The following is a 16,121-nucleotide window of genomic DNA, read 5'->3' as shown; positions in this document are numbered from 1 at the left end:
GAGTTTTTATTCAGCATTCAACAAAATCCAAACATAAAATCACTAATCAGTGTCTTTTAAGTACTGACAATATGAACAGTATTCTGAAATGACAGTGACAGTTAATTAATGTCTAACCCTAACTTATGCCATGACTGTTTGTAAACAATGGAATGCTAAATTGTGATTGAAAATACTTAGGCACATAAACACTAATCCCAAAAACAGTCATAAAAGAACTCTTTCTGGCTCCAAAAAAACCTTTTAGGCCAATTCTTTAAATAACGTTTTTTTGTAAATGAGCACGTGTGTGTGTGAAGTACTTTAAAGAACATGGGTTCCGGCCTTAATGTTCTATACCAATAAATTTTCAAAACCAGGCATCCATGCCACAGGCCACTGAGGAAGCTGTTAAGGGGTATGTTGGCATCTATAAGGAAATGATTTTAGATGTAAATGTTCATATGCAATACACATTTTGTAAATAAGACCAGTTCAGGATGCATACACATGGGCTGTTTAAGCCTGCAGTAAAATGATGAGCCAATTCAGAATCAGTCATTGAACACTGAAAGTGTGAGCGTTTTTCATTCTAGCTGCTTTACAGCTAAGCTCCACCCAGGCTTTGTGGGGAAACAGTGAGTGTGTAGAATGTGTACAGTGTGATGCGTGCTGGAGCCTCTGCTTCCTGAATGGACTGCCAGAATGCTGTTTCCCGCACCATGAGGAAGTAGTGTGGTCAATGCAAAACTGAAGGTTCCAAGTAGAAACTACTGAATACCACTGATAGACTCCCAGACTGAAATGTTGAAACCTGACATCTATCTCCAGCCAAACCCAAATGACCACAGATGATGGACACACTAAAAGCCAACACTGGAAGAAAAAACCAAACCAAAAAAAAAAAAACCTATTTTAGCAAATAAAATCTTCTTAAATCTACTTAATATATTTAATATTTCTCATTAAGTTGTAAGTTGTAAAATTACTGTTATAAGAAAAAAGAAATACATTTCGTATAAACCTTTGCTTGTTTTGGGTCTAGTCTTATTCAATTGCTAGATCACATGTCTTGTTAAATAAAAAAAAATCTGATAATTCTGCTAGAAACAGGTAAAATCCCCAGCTGATGGAAAAGGCACTTTCTTTGGGTAAAACTACGTAAACATATACTGCTGTCTAGAAGAAGTATGAAAAATCACATAATGTTCTAACTCAGCCTTATTGTGAGTAATATTACATATATTAATTATATTTAAAAGGTTTTTAATATTTTTTTTTTTTGCAGTGTAAAGCTTTGTCATATAAATACAATCAGTAAAGTAAAATTACAGATCCCTGTTTTGATAAAAGCAATCAAATGCATAGTATTAATTAATGAAATAAAAATTCATTATAGCTGCTAGAACCTGCACTTTATAAATGTCTTTTTTATTATTATTTTTAATGTACTAAATATTTCTCAGATATATTTCAAAACAAGGCACAGAAATGTTTTATGAGGTCATGAAATCCACAGGCATCTCCCGTTCTCAGAAATATCACAAGATGATTCTGTAGTCCATGAAAAGGTAAGTATGTGCTTCATATTGCCTTCAAACTTTGCTACTTTTCTCAGTAATCTGTCTGTTTGTATGTCTTGTATTATATTTGGGGGTACAGCATTTATTGCAATTTAAATACAGTACATTCCTCATTTTGCTACTTTGCTCCATTTCTGTAGGATATTGTCGCTGTCAGAAGAAAACCTTGTAACCACATATTTATGTTGTATAATTTTTTTATACCATTTGAAAACACCATCTGCTGTTAACTTTTAGTATAAGAAAATATAATTTTCATTTCATTTGCTATATTTTGGTTATATTTACAGATGTTAATATAAATGAATCTGTTCCATATTGATCCATGTCAATATATATTAATACAAAAAAATGTCTCAAACTACATCTTGTTCCTCTTAAATTTATAGAACACACTTCACTGTTTAGTTAAAAACAGCATCAGATATTTTAGACAACAGGTGAGTTTCTGGTTCACTTCTATTATTTTTTTTAGAAATGATAGCCTCATAATCTTGTAACTCTAGCACAAGTTACATTTCGGTCACCAAACTTGGCTGACAGACTACATTAAGTGTAAGTATATTGTTCCCTGGGCCATTACCTTAAGAACACTCTATAAACATCTGAGAATACGAGGTCTTGTTACAACAGCGACAATGTCTTTTCACAAGACTTTGATTCTGTTAGGTTCATTACACATTTTCTATTATAATATTAGCATAAAAACCTCTGTAATTGAAAACAAGGCTATAATATTTTTTCTCTCCCCCTTTATGTGTTCTCAGAGGAGTATGCAGGGTTTTTTCGACACAACTGGCTGAGGGTTGAGAAAGGAGCGTACAGCCTCTGCAAACACGTCCTTGATGCCATCCTGATTGAGCGCTGAGCACTCCATATACTTGACAGCGTGGATCTGACGAGCAAGCGCCTGGCCCTGCTGGTGTGTGATGGGTGCCTGGTTTTGCTCCTTCAACTTCTTTTGCAGCTCTACATCAGTGCGTAGGTCACTCTTGGTGCCCACCAGCAGGATGGGCACGTTGGGGCAGTGGTGTGTGACTTCAGGATGCCACTTGTGCTTAACATTCTCATAGGATGGTGGGCTGGAGATGGAGAAGCAGATGATGAAGACGTTGGTCTGTGGATAAGAGAGCGTGCGCAGGCGGTCGTATTCCTCCTGACCTGCAGTGTCCCACAGGTTCAGGCTGATGGTCCGGCCATCTACGCTCACCTGTGAGCTGTAGTTGTCGAACACGGTGGGAATGTACTCTTTGGGGAAGGCTCCAGTGGTGTAAGAGATGAGGAGGCAGGTCTTCCCCACTGCACCATCGCCCACCACCACACACTTAATGCTCTGCATGCTGGGAGGAGAGGGAGCACAGCAATCTTCAACAATCTGATAAATGGGGGGAAGAAGAGCACAGCACATTACTCTTACTGTCAAAGAGTCTTTTACCATCATGGTCAGTGCTGAAATAACCAGTCAACTTAGCTTAATTAACCCTCATATATATCAATCATGGTATAACTGACATATGATTTACTTAGAAACATAAGCCCACAATTATTCTTTATCATGTTTTTAAGGTATGCGTGTTCATTCTGACAAAATACACCACAAGAAGCCCGGAGGACGACATGGCAAATGGAGTGGCGGGAGTGCTGTAACAAGCAAATTAAATACGGGAAATTAGCTTTTCAAAAAGTTTCAGGCCTTAGCCTGGGTTAAAACTGGCAAAAAGACAAAGCAAGTTAAGGTATATATATGTATATATATATATATATATATATATGAGAGAGAGAGAGAGAGAGAGAGATACAAAAATGCTTGAAATAAAATCTTTTTTTTTTTTTTTTACATTCAGTGCCATTGAAAATTGAGACGGTTACTACTTTGTAGATACACTTTTTTAATTGGACAGTGACAATATAATGAAATTAGGTATTTTTCAAGTCACCATTTTAATTGTAAGCCATTACATCACATAACACACTTTTTAAAGAAAATAAAAAATACAAATGTATGTTAATTATAGCATTAAGACATGTTTCTTTTGGGTGAGGAGATGACATTTTGGCAACCTTATAGTTGGGTATAATAAATTGTCCTGACCAGCCAAGCTTAATTACACTTTGGGCAGCTTTCATATAGTTCAACAAAAGCAAATGGTTAATATTTAACTCAACAAACAAATGCTGAATTGTCCGCTTTCATGGCTGGATAAACAATATGATGCTGATAGACAAATACATGGCTTGAGATTCCAAAAAAAAAACTTGCATGTATGTTTGTAATTCATTTATTAGATTGACAAGCTGGACGGTAATAGGGAAAATTAATGATCAACCTAATATTTGTGTTCATGCAAACAATCATAGCCTTGATGTCATTTGTTACTTCGTGAAACAATGTTTTGGATTTATGTTTTAACAAGACCAGTCCCTCTCATTTCATCATGGAATCCACAGATTTTACTATCAGAAACTTAGATAGCTGAATTACAGAGTTCATGTAGTAGGGTTGAAAATAATGGTCACACAATCTGAACTATTTTCCAGTACAGAATTTTTTTTATCTTTATTTAGCAGCTTCTTGTTTGTAAACCACAGTGCTAAAGCACATTTTCATATGGCGGGGGGTGGGGGGTATCACTGAGGAGAGTAACATGCTATACTACACACTCATACTGATATAATGTATGTTTAAAAAAGTTAAGAATGGGTCATAGGTTAAGGATTGCAAATGTCCTAGGTGCACTCCATGAATGTATGTGTAGCTGCATTAACCCCTGTAAAAAGGAACACCAGAAGAAAAAGGAAGTGTGATTTCTTTTTTTTTTTTTTTTTTTTTTTGTGGTGAAAAGCTTTACTGCAAAGATTTGTCCACTGTGGAGGAGTGGTTAATGTTACAGAAGAACAGCAAAGGAATAAAACATTTTAGATGAAATTATACATAATCTATGTTGTAGCTTTCCTTCACTAGACATGTTGTATTTATTGCTTTTTCAAGCACTATAAAATGTCATATACTTGTTTCTTGTTGTTTTATTTGTGTACATTATTTATATATTCAAAAATAAACGCAGCAGCGCTGTACTGACTTTCTGTTATACCTCATTTTATATATATATTATGAGTTCCACTTAGTCTGAAGTTACAGTTGTTTGAAGTCCAGAATGCTGCTCTAGGAATAAGTACAAAATATTTCAGTGTTTCCCCACCCTGTTTTATTTTTCACTCATTCTGCATGCCAGAGTCCGGCAGATAATTGACCACACGAGAATGAGGCAAGATTGTCTCTGCCCAATCTCCAGGGACAGTGGGAGAGAAAGAGCGCAGTTCAGGGCCCAGCCCTCTTCTGTAAGGCATTAGCCAGTAGAGTTAGTGAGCCAAGAACGCGGCCAAACAACTCTGACAGCCAGCCTCATCCTCCTGTCACTTCTCTATTGACAAGAGCAATAGTCTGTTGAGTCTGATGCAAGAATGATGAGAAAATGTAACAGAAACACTAATTAAAATAAAAATTCTGCCCTGAGAGAGTAAACCCAGCAACATTAGCATATTTTAATCACTGTTGCTTTAGTAAAGGGAAACATAACTTATGATGTTACAATTTTGAGACAATGCCTGCTGTCAAAATATGATAGAATGCTGCATGGTAGCAATTTCTGTAAAAAAAATTGGAGGAAACGTTAAACAATAATGTCTGTAAATCTAATAATCTCAAACTCATACTCATCAAAAGCCTAAAATCAGACACAAGCGTTGTACTGCATACTAAGTTCTGTCTGTTAAATTTAGGTCTAATTTTAAACTGACACTTTGTACAGCATGTATCTAAAGAAAGAAATGAGAACTGTTGCTTTTGAAAAGAACAAAGTAAAACAAAACTAGAAGTGTCTACTTAAGCTATGTCCTTAACCACTTCACGAAAAGATACATGCTGAGTTTACTCTAGTGGTTTATGGAAAGATATAATGTTGAATGACTTGAGTTGTTTATGCTTTTATTTATTTGATTTATCTATGCAAAGCTGGAGGAATATGTAACAGACAGTACATGTATTAAAGGGTTGTGGGGACAATATGTGCTATTTAACTTTCTCATGGAGTACAATTCTGATCACTAAAGAACTGGTACAAATAAGCGGTGGCTCTCCTGTTCACTCACAAATGAAAGTGTCTTCAGTTAGTGTAAATGTGCTATTGACATTTAAAAATAGTATCTGATAATATACCCTTGAGCCCTACATTCAGTTAGCCTTTTTTATTTTTTTAATTGCTGAACTCTGAAGGTAAAGTTAGGGTAAATAGTAAGAGGAAGGCTTAATAAGGAAATATCTTTAGTATCAGCATGTTGATGTGATAAACTGCTGAGTAAAGAATGTTCTTTCACAAAGGTTTGTTCTGCTTTAATTAGTTTAGTCAGCTAATTTTTTGTCATTGGTTATTATTGCCATCATGGAAAAGTAAAGCAAACATTACAAAAAGTATTTTTTTATAAGATGCTACAGTTCAAAGAGGGGAATAGGAACAGATGAACAGACTTTGCAAAGTTATGATAGCAACATACATGGTCAGTCTTGCAATGTTTAGAAGGAGGATTTAGACAGTTCCACTTTTCCTCATGGAAAAGCAAGTGCTTGGTTTATTCGACTAAAATAAAAAATTCTGCTGCTTCCAGGTGGTGCCCAGTACTCAGTATTGGGACTAACTGGTAAATTGTGTTCTCCTGATGGGCTGGTATGACAGTGTAAGATGTCCTTGTTTAACATATGAGTGGGGATTTATTTAAAGTACAATTCATGTAAACTGTTTTCGAAAGGGATCTATGGGAGTCCTAAAAGACACCCATGGTTTCAGCTGCAGACATTCCCAATTCTAATTAGACAGCAGAATGTATTAACGTAGTAATGGTCTTTTTTACAGCAGGATGGTTTCTGCATCATATCTATTTCCCAATCTAATTTAACAGGTCATGTTTAAATGGGACTCAGTGAAATAAGAAATTTACAGGTGGAGTTGACTTCCTGACAGAAAAAAAACATAGGGTCATTCACTGAGGCCAAACGTTGACTGTAAACGGGACAGACCTGAATTTGCAGAAATAGCTAAATTCACTCAAACAGAAAGCTGTTATAGTCATGTCGAAGCTGCCAAGTCATAAGAGGATGATTCTCATTCTCATTTGAGAAATAGGAAACCAGTGCCTAAGTGTATGGGGAGTGGCAGCTGCTATACACTGAACACATTAACGAAGAGAAATCTCTGGGGAAGACTTGTGAAGACCCCAACATGTTCACAATTCAATATGAAATCAAGCAAATCAACTAAAAACGTACACCCGTAGGATTAAGGAGATCACAGCCTTCAGTGAGCATCTGTTCGTCACTCTGGTAAACAGAGTAAGACAGAAGTCACCGCCCGGCTCTAAAAACAAGCAGGAACATGTTCTCACAGTGTAATTATCATAGTCACAAGGTTACAGTGTTACCAGACAGAAAGGAACGGGTCTTACCAAACATGCTCTTTCCCGTTCAGTCGTGTCTCCGAACGCGAGAAGCGAATCCCTCTGTAAACACGGTCAATCTCTCAGAGCCGTAGATGTGGCTATTGAACTATGTAGGAAGTGAGTGCACCCCTAAGAGAGAGGAAGTATGGCTTAACGGCATGTTTGAGGAAGTTTGCCGAAGTGAGGCTATGAAAATGTCCATGTGGGCGTTAAGATGTGTGTTGAGTAAAGGGAATTCCCGCAGCGTTCACCCCTCGTACTCTAGAGTTTAAGCTTGGCCTACGCACAAAATTATACATCTTAATTAGATTTAAATACAGGACAAGCATTATCACACACACCTCCTACTGAGTCTCCACTTACCCGTCATGCGAGTCGTAACTCAAAGGGGAATTCTTTTTGAATTTTTTTCTTTTCTTTTCTCAGAATTAAAGGCCTGTATTGAAACCTTAAAATGTATAGAACATAATGTAGCCCTGTGGTTCATTAGTTTCATTAGGTTTGATATGAATTGGCCTATGTAAATCTTGGAAATCCCTCAGAAATGTTTACAGTGCTGTTGTTAGGAACCATTCATTCATGCATTTAGTTTAACCACTTCCACTTGATCAGGATTTCATTCAGAGCCTACCAAGAATCACTGGGCAGAAGGTAGGAATGCACCCTAGCCTCTGGTCCATCAAGGCATCACACACATTTACACATATGGTCAATTCTTCATGTTCAGTCCACTTATCAACAAATGTTTTTAGGACCTGAAGAAGAAACTGGAGCACTTGATGACACAGGTAGAACACAACAATATCCTCTCAGACACTGACCTAAAGCACAACCCATAACCCTCAGAAGCCCAAAACTATGTGGCTCTGCCTCTAGTGTTTCCATGCCGCCCTGTTAGTAACCATTCATTCACACATTCATTGTCTGTAACCGGGTATCCAGTTCAGGGTCACTGTGGTTCTGGGGCCTACCCGGAATCACAAGGCAGGAACATGCCCCTGAGGGTGTACCAGTCCTTCACAGGGCATCACATTCACTCACACACTCACACCTATGGACACTTCTGAGTCGCCAAACCACCTACTAACTTGTTTTTGGACCATAGGAGGAAACCGGAGCACCAGGAGGAAGACCACACGCACACAGGGAGAACATACCAAACGCCTAACAGTTTCCGGGCGGGTGACACTACCTGCAGTGCCACCGTGACGCACCTGTTAGTAACCAGATGTCTGAAATATTTAACACTTTAAAAAAGTACATTTAACGGTTACAAATATGACAATACCACTCATTGCAAAGATAAATACACTCAGTGCACATGCACATCTACAAAGATGTGGAAAAGGGACATGATCAGTTGAGTTTAAATTCACTGTATTCTCACAATTAACTTCTTCTTCTGAAAAAAAAAAAACTAAATGAAAATTCTATAAGTGTAAGTGGTTCTATAAGTGTAAGTGTAAGTCTAAGAGTGTGTGGTGCCCTGTAATGGAATGGCACTCCATCCAGAGTGTATTCCTGATTTGTGCCCAGTGATTCCAGGTCAGACCCACACCCACCCTGAACAAGAAAAGTGAATAAATGAATGAATGATTGAATGAATGAATACCAGCTTTTGTAGTATTCCTAAAGAATTTCATATGCCACTTTCAGGGGATTTTTTTTAATTTCTGAATAATTCAGTTGTGGAGATGTACACAAAACATTCTGATATAAAGTGTCCATCAGAGTGAAGTGAATGGTATACAGACACAGAGAAAGTGCCTAACAGTGCCATGAAACATCAATTCAAGTGCCAATTTGTCACTTATAGTAGTTAAAAGAGTGATGAAATGCTCTGCAACTATTGATGCCAATGAAGAAGCACCTGTATGTTTCAAATGAGTAAATCCTGCAGTGTCCTTCATATGTGCTAGCAGCGTAATAGGTGACTTGCAACTATTGATGTCAACAGTGCATATTTACAGTGCATTCTGCTTTAAAAATAGATCATGCTTTTTGAGGACTTCATATAATAGTCTTACATTGTTCAAGTTTGTATACTGGTCCATATAAAGACAATAATTGTTTCTAACATTAAGCTGGAGTCCAGAAAAACGTATTAGAAAAAAAATAATTTTATCAGCTCCACTGATCATACAGGATCACTTTGTAGTTCTATAATTACAGATTGTAGTCCACCTGTTTCTCTACATACTTTCTTATCCCCATTTCACCCTGCTCTTCAGTGGGTTGGACCCCCACAGAGCAGGTATAATTTGGATGGTGGATAATTCTGCAGTGACAATGACACAGTGGTGTATTAGCTTGTGGTGTGCTGGTACAAGATGATCAGACACAGCAAGGATGCCAGAAAATGTAAAGCCCTCAGTGTCATTACTGGACTGAGAATATCCACCCAACCAAAACATCCAGCCAACAGCATCCTGTGTCCAGTGATGAAGGACTAGAAGACAATCAACACAAGAAGTGCGGCAACAAATGAGCTAATGTCTGATCCACTAGTGCAAAACACACTAACACTACCACCACTTTCTCCAGTCTCTTTCATGCCAATGGTGGCTTAAGAAAAAAAATGCTGATTTAAATAACTGAACCCAGAAGAGTCACATTTTATTTTTGTTTATGTAAAAATATTTTTCATGTATGATATATTGTTACTCAGATTTGTGTCAAAAGAGTTCCTCTTTCACTGTAGGACAAAAATTGAGAGTTCAATGACATTTGTCTTCGAGTAATTCATCAAACACATGGCTTGTGTTTTGAATGGACGTGTTGCACTGGGCAAACTTGAATGTCTGGCTCATCTAAGCCCCATTTATTTACAATTTTTGAGTCAATATTTACAATAGCATTAATCTTTATATTAACAGGGCCCTACATATCTGTAAAGTCCTACGGAATGACACTCTCTGTATGTAGAAATGGTAATGGGGAGGAACCGGTTTGGGGAAGGCCGTTATATCTCCCCGCCTGTGTGTGAGAGAGACATATGTGAACACCCCATATGTAAATATCCGGCTTTGAGCCTTTGTGCTGATTACAACCGGCAGGGGGCTGCACTGCTCCATATTTAGAAGTGAGGCTCTCGTAAGTAGACAGGTAGGCTATTAGTTATCTTTTTTTTAAGTAGACTATTCTGTTCATGCCAGCAAACGGAGCACACAGAGGGAAAGCGGGCATGTCCCTCTCTGTTCATTCTTAGTTTAGCTGTGAGTAATAACGTTTGGGGACGACCGTTAAACATCAGGAAAAACCGCGTTCCTCACAAAAGATCCGGAAGACTGCTGCTTGTTTTGAGGGGCGGAGGAGATTAACGTGTTTTACTAAACTCTCTACTATTATCTCGGGGATACGCTACAATCTCTGTAGGTTCTCACAATATATCTTATTTATCTTCTAGTGAAAACTTTCGGATTATCACTGCAGCTCGTAAGAAACAACGTATCCTAGCAGCTTTGGGTTTTAAATTTAACTGAACGGCATCCTCTTCCAAACTTCACTTGACGTCTCAATGGAGCCCGGTCACTGTGATATGAAAAGATAGCTCTGACCTGTAATCCTCCACAGAGTCTCGGATTTTTATTTATTTCAGGTAACACAATATTTTTTTCTTATTTTTTGACAAAAATATTTATAACGTAGCCGTATTTTCATTATTTGTTTCTTACATTTTGTTCTGTACTTATGAGGAATGTGGGCCTCAGAAAAGAAAGCCCAGTTGGACTCTTTGCAGAAGTTAATGGGGAATATGTTTGACTGTTATACATTTGTGCAGATATTAATAAATTAAGTTGTAAACCTTGCCATTCAGGGTGTCTTTGTGCTAAAAGCTCTATTCTATAAAAATATGCCTAGTCTGAATTGTTCACTGAGCTACTGATAGGAACCAGATGTTCTCACAGACAAATTTATGACAGTTTTGTCTTTAAACATATTATATATTATCAATTTTCTTTGAAGAGATACATGCAGAACATGTTTTGATCATAAGCAGCACATGTAAAAAGTTAAGAACATGTGTAGGTTCAATAACTGTTCCGAATATTAAATAAAATCACTGAATTTGTGTTGTAGACACTACCGCTTTTAAGGTGTCAGGGAGTGTTTTTCATATGAACAATTTCACATCACAACTGCAAAAAATGATTTTGTTTACATTTCAACACACAAACTATGCATAAAAACCTTAAGGGGGGTACCTAATGCCCTCCAAAATTAACATAGTGATGTTTCTGCAGTGCAGAGCCTGGAGTAGCAACAGGGGCTCTATTCTCCCTATTACAGCTTAGTGGAGCATTACAGTGATATTAAAGCTGTAATTTTTAGGTTTAAATATTATATAGAATTAATTTACAAATTGCTGTGTAATAGCCCATAGATCAGTCATGTATTGATATTGCATGTCCAACTTAATTTCTCAGAATATAACAGAGGCATTGTGTGGCTTTAAAGTTTTTTCCTGTTTCTGTTTTAAGGTTAGCATGGATTCACTAAGCATTGTCTGTGTTAGTATCGCATGCCTTTGCCTGTTGTGGAGGAGTGCAGCAGACCATCCAAGACTTACAGACCACCTGCAGTCAGCCAGTGGATTGTCTGGTAAGAGATGTGTTACTGGGGAAAAGTGGGCGATTTGATAAATGCTGGTATGTGGAAAGGAATGTACTATGGTTTTCTAAAATACTCATTAAGGAAAATTAAACACCCTGTTAATCCCCTGAGTCCCCTGACAGGAGATACACAAATGTTTTATTAATGTGCTGCACTAGTGGTTGAGTGATGGTGTCCAGCATGTTCCCTTCCCATTTACTCTTGTTTGTTTTTACCTGTTCATTTTCTGAATAATATAATGACAAACACAAACATTATAATGTCAGTGTTTGTATGTTTTAATTTCTCATTTGTTGCTTGAAGAACTGTCTGTACTATTGCCTGCTAATTACTCTTTTCCTGGTCAAATCTGCTTTTTTTTATGACACATGAATTTGTAGTTTATTGTTCTTGAAGTACTCTGATGTTTAAAATGTACTCAGAAATATGTATAATGCTGTAATTTAACACTAAATATAACTATATATTGTGTACTAATAATACATTTCAGTGATGCACAATATGCCTCATGATATTTAGTTTTTCTGAAAATTGAGATGTTGATACAGGAAATAAATCAGTAGTGCAATATGTGGAAAAATACAATAGAAAATAAGAATACAATGATTTAGTTTTTTATTTGTAAGGTCTTGAAAATATCCAGTGTATGCACAGAAAATAATTTTGTGATGTAATGTGATAAAGATAGCAATAAATACATTCCTATTGCCCAACCCTTTTATGTCATTATGTAGGTGTAATGTTTAGATATTGTTTCAATAAGTAAAGCATATTTCATACTTCTCCAGTAAAGTGATATACACAGATCTACCATAAGATTATGACCGTCTCCTTATTTCCGCACTCACTGTTTGTCCTGTGGGTTTTGTGTCCACTGATGAATGACTAAAGGACGACCAAAACAAACTGTGCACCAAAAGATGAGCTAACATCTCTGACTTTACAACACCTAGAAAATGGACCAACAAGGTGGGGTGGGGGTGGCGGGGTGTCTAACAGAATGGACATGGCATTTAAAAACTCGACCAGCACTGTCTGATCAACTCATACCAGTGCGACCCACGTTACCACACCACCACCACCACATCAGTTTCCCTGCAATACTGAGAATAATCCACCACACTTATTATACCTGCTATGTGGGGGATCCTGCTGGGGTCCTGACCATTGAAGAACAGTGTGAAAAGGAGCAAACAAAGTATGCAGTGGAAGAGATGGTCTACAATCTGTAATTGTAGAACTACAAAGTGCTCCTGTGTGGTCAGTGGGGCTTACAGAATGGACTGTGAGTGTAGAAACAAGGACATGTCCATAGTGTTATGTTTGATAGGTATATATTTGCATTTATTGAGCAAATATGAATATTATGGTTTTTATGTCTTTTCAGTGACCAGTTGCTTAGCAGGTATGCCTGATAATGTAATGTCTGAACAGTCACATCTATGATTAGTTTATAAACTTCATCTATTCATGATAAGAAATTCTCAATGTGTCAAATTCAGTGACTGGAGTTGTCTCAGAGATATATACATTTATTTTTCCTGGCCAAAGGATAAAAGTGGTAAATTTAAATGATTAGTAGTTAATAGTATATCATTAGATTACTTAATCTGTATATTAGTCCTTTCGAGATGGACTTGCAGATTTATTTACAGCAGGCTTAAGACATGACGGATATCAACCCAGTGCCTATTTTCCTTTTAGTGCTCCATTCAAGAACAAACACACACTGTGGATTTTCTATTTTTATCTCCTATTTATATTTGATATAACTTTTAAACAAGTGCAGAATTCTTTGCATGCATTGCAACATTTGCAGGGCATAGGTCTGTAGTGTAAGATGCTGAACTTGTAATGGTGAAGAGAGCATTTAATATCCACTGGAATGCTCAAAGCAAACTTCTCCTTTTTAAGGAATTGTGTTAGCTGGACTTAAACTAGCTTTGAAGACAAAGCTGCAGAGCTAATGCAACTTTATCTGTTAGACCTAAAATTTAAATGAAAAACAAATGAACAAGGAAAAACTTCATTTTAAGCCCTCAGGTATCTAAACTTGTGTTTTTCTAAGTAGGTTAATCTGGCACTTGTGGGCATATTCTATGCATGTACACCATATGTCTTGTAAATACTCTTACAGACACACGTACTGAGAGAAAACTAACCACAAAGTGAATGCTAACCTCACACATATAACCCACTTTAACCATCTTGCAAATTTTCCAACCTTTTGTTTTCTAACTGTTTCAAATGACCAAAGTTGCATAAATTAAAAGAAGAACAATACATTCTTTAAAATATTTTCAAGATGTAGAATCCCTTTGACTTATATTACCTAGCTTGCAGTGGTGTGTTTAATTTCTTTGTTTTGCTGGAGTTGGAGTAGGAGTCCTGGACTGGGGGTTGCCAATCACAAGTGTTTATCAGAATGTTAGGATCACAACTACACAATTCCCATACACCTGAAAAGCAATTTTTTAAAGCTGTTTTTTATTACCTTTTGTGGTGTTCTTCATTCAGACTTGTTGGATGTTTAACATAACACTTACTTTTAGGAGAATATAAATCTTTAATAGCTGCCAATTTATTAACTTATTTCTGGCATAGTGTTACATAATGTTTGTCAGATTAATGACCTTTCCCTTACCTGTGTGCTTTGTAGGGTGTATTCTCCTTGTGACCTTTTATTTTGATACTGATATTATATTGTGGTCTGTATGGTTCCTGTTGTCAAGTGGTAGAATGGGACTTAAAGCCAGAACAGATATTCTGTGCTCCACTGACCCACAACTCAGTGGCATATCATGCCAACCGTATATTAATGCTTATTGATAAAATCTGAGTGTGTGATTTGTCTTTATTTTAAAGGCTTATTCTGTATTTTGTATCCAATTTACTTATCCTGTTCAAAATATCTAATGCAGCCTGTTATTACACAGCTTTATTTTAAAATGCATTCATGCAGTAAGACTTGGAATCTTTTTGTTTGTGCTATCCTTTTATGGAAACCTTCTAGGGTTGGTAAAGTGCTCAGCTTATTTTAGTGTTAATGCTATGATGGTTTATTGAGGATTTGTTTATATCTTGCCTTCATTTAGGCCCATAGATCTGTTTGCTCACACTAGAACAGACTGACTGATGAAGTAAGTGAGGGATCTCTGCAGTTTCCATTGCCAAAAATGTTAAACCCCATTATCTCTTAATCTCAGACACTGTGTCTTTAGGATGTCTCAGACTGGACATGTTCAGTATAAGCCTGGCACCGTTATATTGTCACCTGATTGCATATACATTTCCTAATTTGCAATTATTCATACTCACTGCAGTTACTTTGACATTTAGTTATTTTTACTCTGGCAAAAGGACTGTAATCCAGTCTGCTTTGCCCTTTCACTTGAAAGTTATTAGGGTACAAAGCTGAGGCCTAGCAAACACAAATAAAAATTCAGAAATCCTGTAATTTACATAGGACCTTTACATTTTGTGGTACTTTAACGTTTTAAGGCTTACATATGTTCTTATTTGTCTTCTGTTATAATGAAATATCATGGGTCAGATGTTGGATGCACATCCCTTTATGCCAGCACAATATACTCTAGTTCACAAAATATATCATGTCATTTTGTGTATACTGACATAGGGATGGCTTTAAAATGATATCACGATATTTCACTAGTAAATAAGGATATTCTTGGCGATATGAACAAAACACTGAAAAATACTTTTATTGATTTCAAGAACACACTAATGCAACAAAATAAATGGTATATTAATAACATTTATTTAATATATATTAATAGCATTAAATGGTTTTATTTATTAAAAAGTTGTATTTTACTACAAATGTTTCAAATATAAAGAAATGACAAAAGAAATCAGTAAACATTTGCTTATTTTGTAAGCAACGGCAATTTACTAAGATTCTGATTTTGTATAATATAGCATAAAAATCTACCTAACAACCAAAGTGCAGAAAATAGTGTGTGTATAAACAGCAAAAGGAAACAATTATACAAAACGTAACCTTAAAGCTTCACAGTAAATAACAAAACAAACACAGAAAAGTTGCTCTGCTGAGTCATTATGCAAACAAGGCAGAATATCACAATTATCACGATATCACGATTTTTTTTATCGTTTACAAAATATGGTGATACAATATGGTGCAGCCCTATACTAACATGAGCTGTTCAGACTTTTGTTTATATTTTGGATGGTTTTGCATGTGTCATAAGTGCCTGTGATACCTGATCATTAATTGCTCTCTTCTGGAGGCTTCATAATTGTGTATAGGCCAGATGAGATGTACTCCTGGCCATAGAAGGATAGTGGTACAGCTCTGTTCTGCCAACTTGAATTCTAGGAAATGTGATGTCAAAAAGATTTGTCCATATTTGCAATCAGAACAACAATCAAGAAAATGCTGCTGGCATAGATGTATTCCCAGTGGTGCTCTAA

At 36.5% G+C, this 16,121-nt stretch overlaps 2 protein-coding genes across 5 annotated transcripts in view; one reads left to right on the top strand and one right to left on the bottom strand.

Moving 5' to 3' along the window:
- On the bottom strand, positions 1 to 7,273 carry rhogb (ras homolog family member Gb). The gene is made up of 2 exons (XM_066645544.1): positions 7,059 to 7,273; positions 1 to 2,937 (listed from the first exon to the last, which is right to left on the bottom strand). The coding sequence occupies exon 2, from the start codon at positions 2,899 to 2,901 to the stop codon at positions 2,326 to 2,328; it is 576 nt and encodes a 191-aa protein (XP_066501641.1). The 5' UTR covers positions 2,902 to 2,937; positions 7,059 to 7,273; the 3' UTR covers positions 1 to 2,325.
- A 2,855-nt stretch (positions 7,274 to 10,128) lies between these two features.
- The window catches only part of stim1b (stromal interaction molecule 1b), a 31,739-nt gene continuing 25,746 nt past the window's right edge, over positions 10,129 to 16,121 (top strand). For 2 of the 4 annotated variants that reach the window (XM_066645662.1, XM_066645661.1), the window contains exons 1-2: positions 10,129 to 10,650; positions 11,534 to 11,654. In XM_066645662.1, coding sequence (XP_066501759.1) covers positions 11,540 to 11,654 — 115 coding nt within the window. In that variant the 5' untranslated portion in view covers positions 10,129 to 10,650; positions 11,534 to 11,539. The remainder of the gene's footprint in view (positions 10,651 to 11,533; positions 11,655 to 16,121) is intronic. The other 2 variants (XM_066645663.1, XM_066645664.1) reach the window with 2 other exon arrangements.

Source organism: Hoplias malabaricus, chromosome 15, assembly GCF_029633855.1.
Source record: "Hoplias malabaricus isolate fHopMal1 chromosome 15, fHopMal1.hap1, whole genome shotgun sequence".
NCBI lineage: Eukaryota > Metazoa > Chordata > Actinopteri > Characiformes > Erythrinidae > Hoplias > Hoplias malabaricus.
The sequence above is the reverse complement of the archived record's forward strand: the minus strand, read 5'-3'. Positions and strand labels throughout refer to the sequence as shown.